Below are 7,818 nucleotides of genomic sequence, written 5' to 3'. Positions count from 1 at the left end.
ATAAGTCCGCACGGAAAGCCACTTTTTGGCTTAAAAGTGCAGACCATAATTAGCAACATGAGCAATACTAGATCATAGTGATTTATTCCACAGCTGACTAATAGGTTTTGATTTTTGACAGGAACTCGCGAATCCTTTGGTCAGCCCTTATTTAGTTTGGGTCCCCGAATTGCCAACAACCGATCCCATCAACCGGTTGTCACAGTCCCAAAAATGGCGGGAAGGCTTCAGCAAGGCTATGCGTGTTCAAATGGTGGTCCATTTAATCATTCTCTACTTTTCCTTCTTCCTATGAAATAAGGTTCTCCCGCCTATATCAGCATAGTGTTGATCTAGGCGGGAGCAGTGAGGGCTGGAGGCCAAACTCGTGACCTGAAAGGTCACGAGAGGGGCCAGTCTTAGGTAATACAGCACCTTAGAGAGAACTGATAAGGGTTTGTGAAGATACCTTATCAGAATCTCCAAAAGGGGAAATTACCTGGGAAGAAATAAATAGGAGAGCCGGTGTCCCCATACTCAGGGCTTGTGGCAGTCCTGAGCCGCTCCGGCTCTCCCCTTCTACTGATGTCAGCCCTCGTTCTCCATTCTAGTTTCACTGATCATTGTGACAAATAGAAGTGGGACGATAATTCGTGTTGGTATTCTTAAAAACAGGAAATAATATGATGTGTTACAAATCATGAGTAATAAGATGGGATTTTATCGCCTGTCGAGAATAAAACATTTTCTGCTGACCGCCAATCTGCTTCGCTCCATTCTCGCTGATACAGTTTATGGCAATCAGACTTCCAGCGACCGAGCTTTTTAAGTGCTCCGGAGTCTATCCCATTTTTGGTAAGGTGGGTCGCCCCTCCAATTCGGAATGAGTGTCCGGAGAGGTTGCTGTTGACTCCCCATGCTCTTGAGAGGGCTCGGTCTAGAATCGGTCTCGTAATCGCTCGAGTTTGGTTGTCGTCCCAAGTCATGAAGAGGCGGGGATCTTTAACTCTTTCCATGCGACGTAGGAGTTTCCCAACGGCCTTGAAAGGGCACAACCGGCCTTTAGTTTCTCGCAACACCAAATACTGAGTTTCTCCATTTTTTGAGGTTTTCGCGTCTCGGAGAGTCAAACGTACTGCTCTCTGACCATCTACTAGTATAAAAACTACATCTGACTTTTTGATAGCGGTAATATCTCTTCTATCAAGAACTGAGGATTTATACACTAATTCTCCCATTCTAGCCAAACCCCAATAAGCTGTGAGAACGAGGGCTTTCAAACCAACAGAATCGATCTCGTTTTCTTCTAGATTATCTACTAATTTCACTAGGTCCTTTGGAGATACTGGTAGTCTCCTGTAAGTCAAAAGAATCGATGTGGTTTCAAGTCTTTGAGATGAGCGTAGGATACTTTGTATTCTTGTCGGTAGAAGTCTAGGGGCTGCTATTCCATGGAAATCGTGCCACGTTCGAACCGCTGAAAGGTATTTGTGGATCGTTACGACTTTTATTGGTTTATTTGTTGCTTTGATGTTGTGATTGTGTCCTGCCCACACTACGAAGTGTTCGATTTTCGAGCATGAGGCTGGAAAGGCTTTAAGGTTGAACTTCGTAGTAAATGTCTTAAACTTTTTAACGCCTGAAGCGTAAGATTCTAGGGTTGACTGTTTCCAACCGCCCATTACCATGTGTCGTTGTGAGCTTGATAGTGGTAAACTTATCTCATCGTTGATTCTTAAGAACGGTAAAAGGTATTTCATTTTACTGGTAGGAACGATTGGATGAGGGATTTGAGTTAGAAGTTGTGTCAGTATCTTAGAAGATTAGTGCAACTACTCACGGTTAGTGGGTGTCAAGCTTATATGTTGTATGCTATCAGGCTAATTTGTTGAGGTTCTGTAGGGTTACTTTGTGAAGATGTAAGTGCCTCTAGCGCTCTTTTTCAAAGTTTTCTTAAAAAACTTTTCCGCAGGAATAATTGTATCACTCTTTCTGGATGTTTCTTCTTCTGTTGCGCAAATGATCATGACTTCTGTGGGTGAGGACGCATTGAGAGTCTCAAATTTCAAATTCTCGCGAAATGATCATTACAAAAGGAGTGACAAGAAAAACTTTGAAAAGGATATTGATTGACTAATTTGTATACAAAACTATCTGGCACCAAACACAATTCAAATAGGACATCTGAAATAGTGTATGGGAAAAAGAAACTTAGGAGTGATCGTATTCTTCTGTGTTGCGTAGGCAGGATTTCAAATCTTTAGGTAAATCAACTACCACTTGATAATACCACAATGGATTGGGTGTGACTCCCCTGGACAACTTATCGGCTCTGTTGTCCACGGAAGTGACTCTTCTCTGTTCTAACTGACAATCGGTCGAGTACAGGAGAGTGCTGATTTCCTTCCATTCGTGGTTGACCCAAAAATCGCGTGAGCGTTCGTTTCGCAATACTCCTTCATTGGTAGTATTATCAGTTAGTACTAGAAAACGTAATCCTTCTACTGGCTGTAATTTCTTTAGCATCAGTAGGCCTAAACGGATGGCCACGGTCTCGAGCCAAGCTATACCCTTTTTCGGCTGGCCTGATTCTAGAGGTGAATCCCATCCTGGTAGTAACTTAAATTGTGACCAGTGTTTCCCGATAAGGATGCCTATTCCGAAAGATGTTGAGGCATCTCCTACCCAGCCAACGTTAGATATTGATCTTTGTTGTAGTAGGTGCCTGTTCGGAAAGGCTTGTAATGCCTTTAGCCAAACGTTCATATCACCTCTTACTGTCGATGGCATCTTCCTTGTCGCATATACATTCACCCATTTGGCTAACCATTTGAAATTATTAGAGAGGTAGCAGCGTAGTTGAGGTAATATATATGACACGTGATTCAACCTGCCATTCATTTTTTCGACTTCCTTATGGGTGTAATCGACTTTAGCAAGGAACTCTTCTAGTTGAGCTGTTCGTTGTGATAATTTCGAGTCAGGTAAACGAACTGTTTTTTTCTTTTATGTTCCAAACAAAACCAATGTACTTTTGTTCATCTGCGAAATGTGAAAATTTTGTTTCGTTTGTTTTCACTCCTAAAGCTGAGCTATAAGCTACCACCTGGTCCATGTCGATGGTGTTTGATTCTTCTTTGATTAGGAGGTTATCGTCTACCCATCGAAAGACATCAAGTAAGTTGAAATGAAGTTTGATTAAATCTTTCCACACATCTGCAGGACCTCCGAAACTTCCACAACCAGCTACTCCTCCAAAAGAGATACAGATGTCGATGTAATGAAAGCCTGCTGAATCGGTGATAATTAGATAAGGCCATTGACTGGGGAGCGTTCCTATTTTTCGGTACGCTTTTTCCCAGTCGTAGAGGGCGGCTTTCGCTGAGACTGAGAGATTCGCTATGAATTCTGCCACCTTTGAGAAATTGTCCCAAGTTGTTAGGAAGTCTTCTTTATTTACGAAGGAGTTCACGCTTGGTATGAGAGGATTATTCTTAGGGAAAGATAGATCGTTAATGGGTCTAAAAGACCCATCTCCATTTACCACGGCTCCGATTGGACTAGACCTGAAGAATGGAAATTTCGTTTGTAATTCATCTGTTGTGAATGGACCAAACATTCGACCGGCTTTGATTTTGTTTTGAATGTTGGACATTACTTTTTCTTGAACCTTGTTTGCTGAACTATGATTTGGTGGGCAATAGAAATCCATTCCATTGATTGTATGAGATGGGATCCCTTGATCAAAACCTTTAACAAAACCGTCAATCACAAATTGATATTTTGGCAATAAATTTTTCTTATACAGCTCTTCTTTCCATAGATCTACGTTCATCTTGCTGTAAGGTTTCTCCGGCCACCTTTTTAGGAAAGTAACCGTTGGATCGGATTGATGTCTATGATGTTCTTCTAAATGTAATGTATTGCTAGTGTGCATTGTGTCTTCTTTTCTTCTTATATTTATGTTTGACGACTCTTTCTTTGTATCGTTGATCTGAAGGGAATTCTGGTGGTTTTCTACCTGCATGTCTCTGTATCTAAAAGGATTATGAGACGTAAAGGTAAACAATAGGAAAAGGAAGCAAATTTTTGTAAACATCTCTCTCACTTTGAAAATCATTTGGAAAGAAAGGATTATCTAATTGTCAAAAAAGAAAGATTGATATTTCATGTTCTTGTTTACAACTTCTACATCAGTTATACAACATTATCCACATCAGTATTTCCTGATAAGTGGTGTCACACTTAATACTACCGTCTCTTTACGACTTTAAAAACTCTTCTACTTCAAGAAACACAGATAGTTATAAATCTCTTTAAACGAGGGGGAGATGTACAGTCTGACTAGGAAAGGTGAGATGAAAATTTCGAAAAATTTGAAAATAATGTATGTAAAAAACCAGCTATAACTCACTGTTGGCGTGGTCTGCCTCTAGTGCTTATCCCACCTCTACCTCTACGATTGCTTCCTCTGTTACCAGATTCGTTAGTTCCTTGATTAAAGGTTTGGTTACGAACTTCGTTTTCTCTGACATTAATTTGAGGTTGAGGTTGATCATGTCTTTCTTGTGTGAAAGATGTTCTTGGAGGATGTGCTGCTCTTCTGTTGTGTGATGGAAATGGGTTGTTGGTAGCAGTATTTCGTCTCTTTTTACCGTTAGTCGATGCTCCTCTAAAATTTCAGATGTCAAATTTCTTTGAGTTAAAAAACATATTTAGACTTTATCGGAATCAAAAAGGCTTACTCATTCCAAGCGCCTGTAATTGGGTTTCTATTTTCATAACGCCCGCCTTTCGCATAAGGATTGGTGTTTCCGAAAGATAGTTCCCCGGTCTTTGATGCTCTTTCTTTTGCTCTCTTTTCGTAGTTCTCTACGTACAAACTCGCATCTGGCATGGGGACTCCTTTTGCTCGATGAGTAAAAAGTTGTGACCGAAACATAATGTCGTATCTGAGGGCCACCATCCAACACTCCGTTGATTCTCTAAATTTTCGAAACCATTTTTGTATGTCAGATTTCTATGTATGATTTTTGTATGTTTACGAAAAGGATTCTTTTCTTACGTACTTTATGTTCTTGACATGTTTTATGTGACTCTTTAATTGCTTTGCTAATATCGCAAATTTGTACGTTTCTTTCAAGTATTTTCTCAGGAGAGAAATCCCGTCTATCCATTCACCAAAGGACATGGCGTATTCGGATGGAGGGTTTAATCCTCTATTTCTAGAAGATTTTGAAGATGAGGATGGTTGATTTTTATGACTTTCATCTTGATCTTGTTGTACGAAGGATGGGTTTAAAACGGTGAGAGGAACCTTCTCGTTTAACTTCAACATTGCTTTGTTCCAATACGTTTGTAAAGTTGGCAGGAGTGATTTACATGGAAGTCCAGATTGAAATCTGATTCCATTTTCTTTGACGATGAAGACTTTATCTTCTTTGTTTTCGCTTTCTTACCGTGTTCATTCATTCCGTCTTTCCCTTTATAAACAGAATGTGATAGTGACTCATTTAGATGATTTTGTTCATCATTTTGTAATCTATTTTTAAAAGGAATTACGTACCTTTCTTTTCGACGATTGTCTCTTTCTTCTTTATATTTGCTTTCTCTCTTTCTTTTATCGCCTTGTTTATCGCTTTGTCAAGGGATTTAATTGACTTCTTCTTGCCTACATGGTTACAAACCAATGCTGGTGTCAGTTTTTTCTTCTCAAGAGATTAGAAGTTCCAGTGGAGGTCACCATCTGGTTCGAGCTTTTCTTTCGAAAACTCTAGACAATTTGTCTCTTCCCCTTTTAGGAGGCGCTCAAACCTGGGAGCTTGCAATGTATGAGAACCATCACTGATGAAAAAGTTTTCTAGAGAATTCGATTACTTACTCTTCTTTGACTTGATGATTCGTTCAGAGGAGTCTGAATCGCTTTCGGATGAAGTTGATTCTTCATCTGATGATGACTGAGAATTACTACTGTCTGATGAATCTGAGGATGAGTCATCTGAATCATCTGAGGATGGGCCTTCCGAAGAATCGTCGTCCTCTGAGCTGATTAGCGATATTTGAGGTGCTGCTTTGTTTTGGTCTTCGACTTCATCTTCTTAATAGTTCTCCATCATCTCTGCTACGTCATCTCTAAGTTGTTCGTCTAAAGCTTCACCATCTAAACCGTCGTTTTCTCTTTCTTCTTCTTCTGGATTATCAGTCCCTTCCAAATTGTTATTGGTTGGGTGGTCTTGGTCTGCTCCGGATGATGAAGGTGGTGGGATCTCAATTGGGTTCGTTTGCGAATCAATCGTTCTACCGCTTCTGGTAGCTCTGGTGATTTGTTGTTGACTAGGCATTCTTGAAGATTATGTATAAAATTTAAACGGAAATCTTTTTATTCGAATTTGGATTATAGCAATAATTAAATAAAATGTATAAACGGAGGAGATAGATTTGATTTGACTAATCGATTGTGAATGATGAGCTTTAAGATAGTGATGAAACGGACGTTCAGAATACTGATGTTAAAAACGATTGATTATAAAGTTCTTAAATTATTATTTGTATTGATGAGATCGAATAAAGGAATTTGTTAGATAGTTTGTTTATTGTTAAGGTAGGATTTAAGATTTAAAAGAAAATGAAACAGGAACTGTATCCTTAATAGTAAAGGGATGCTAAGTAGAGACTGATGATGAGATAGATAAAGATAATAATTGATAATAAGTGAAATTGTCGAAACAAGAGCGCGCTCGTAGAGGAGAATAAGATAGAAGCTTTATAATCATCTTTCGACCGTGGAGGTTCAAGAAAGGATGACGTCTCCATCTACGAATGTGGCGATGAGGTCTAGAGGGAGTCTTTGATTCCTCTCTCTCGTATCTCCTCATCTTTTAATTGTAAATTAATACTCCTTTGAGGGTCATCCGTTACGGATTGAATCATATCTCCATGGACGAGCTTTACACTTCGTACCTTCTGCAAAGACCAATTTCCCGAGGAAAGCACTGGTTCATATACGAACCTGTGCAACTCTTTTCTGCGCATGTTATTGTCCCAGCCTTCTTTCTCCAGCAAGACGGGAAGACCATGGCAAAATGTCTGCCCACGACTCTTCAAAAAGATCCGCACGGCGATTCCCTTTCAATAGTTATCCCAGCTGAACCGTGGTTCGACTCAAATATCTTTGAAACCATTGACGTCAAGGACTTTTGGAAACAAACTGCTGATATCAAATTACACGACGGATCAACTCTCTCTGGACATATATATTGTGAGTCTGCATCATTCATATACTAACAATGGCATTGAATAGAATATAACTGATGTTCTACGCCAGAGGAAACCCCACACGGCTTGCAGCAGCAATGCGATATCATCAATCCTTGGCGTCTATGAGCAACCGGCCGGGTGATCAAGCACATCCCGATTGGCTTGTATTCTGACGATACATCCGGAAGTGTCTCTAAATCGTGGAACAAGCACATGAGTCTGTTTTTTACACTCGCTGGTCTTCCTCCTGATATGACCAATGAGGAGTATAATATACATTTTTTGGCAACCTCCAATTGTGCCTTGGCGCTGGAATTACTTGACGAGGTCGTTGATGACATCAAGTCAGGATCTTTCCGCTTACACCCTGACGGATTCAATTGTAGCTAACCAATACCCTTATTCCAGCGACCACAGTGCCCACGGGTTCGCCGCATACAACCACGTCACCGGCACTGACGTTCTCGCGATGGTGGTGGTGCTATTCCACTTGGGTGATGGCCCCATGCACGCGGAGATCAGTAACACGACAAACCCTGCGAACACTTTGACACCTTGTCGCATATGTGATTTGCAAGTGAT

The 7,818-nt window shown here is 40.4% G+C and overlaps 1 protein-coding gene across 1 annotated transcript; it reads right to left on the bottom strand.

Annotated features, from left to right (window-relative positions):
* Window positions 1-6,077: 6,077 nt before the first annotated feature.
* MELLADRAFT_85361 (uncharacterized protein) lies at window positions 6,078-6,320 on the bottom strand (the record flags this gene model as incomplete). The annotated part of the gene is made up of 1 exon (XM_007419232.1): window positions 6,078-6,320. One exon carries the CDS (start codon window positions 6,318-6,320, stop codon window positions 6,078-6,080), a length of 243 nt encoding a protein of 80 aa, XP_007419294.1.
* Between the last annotated feature and the right edge of the window lie 1,498 nt (window positions 6,321-7,818).

Source organism: Melampsora larici-populina, assembly GCF_000204055.1.
Source record: "Melampsora larici-populina 98AG31 unplaced genomic scaffold MELLAscaffold_147, whole genome shotgun sequence".
NCBI lineage: Eukaryota > Fungi > Basidiomycota > Pucciniomycetes > Pucciniales > Melampsoraceae > Melampsora > Melampsora laricis-populina.
This window is presented reverse-complemented; position numbering and strand designations above follow the sequence as displayed.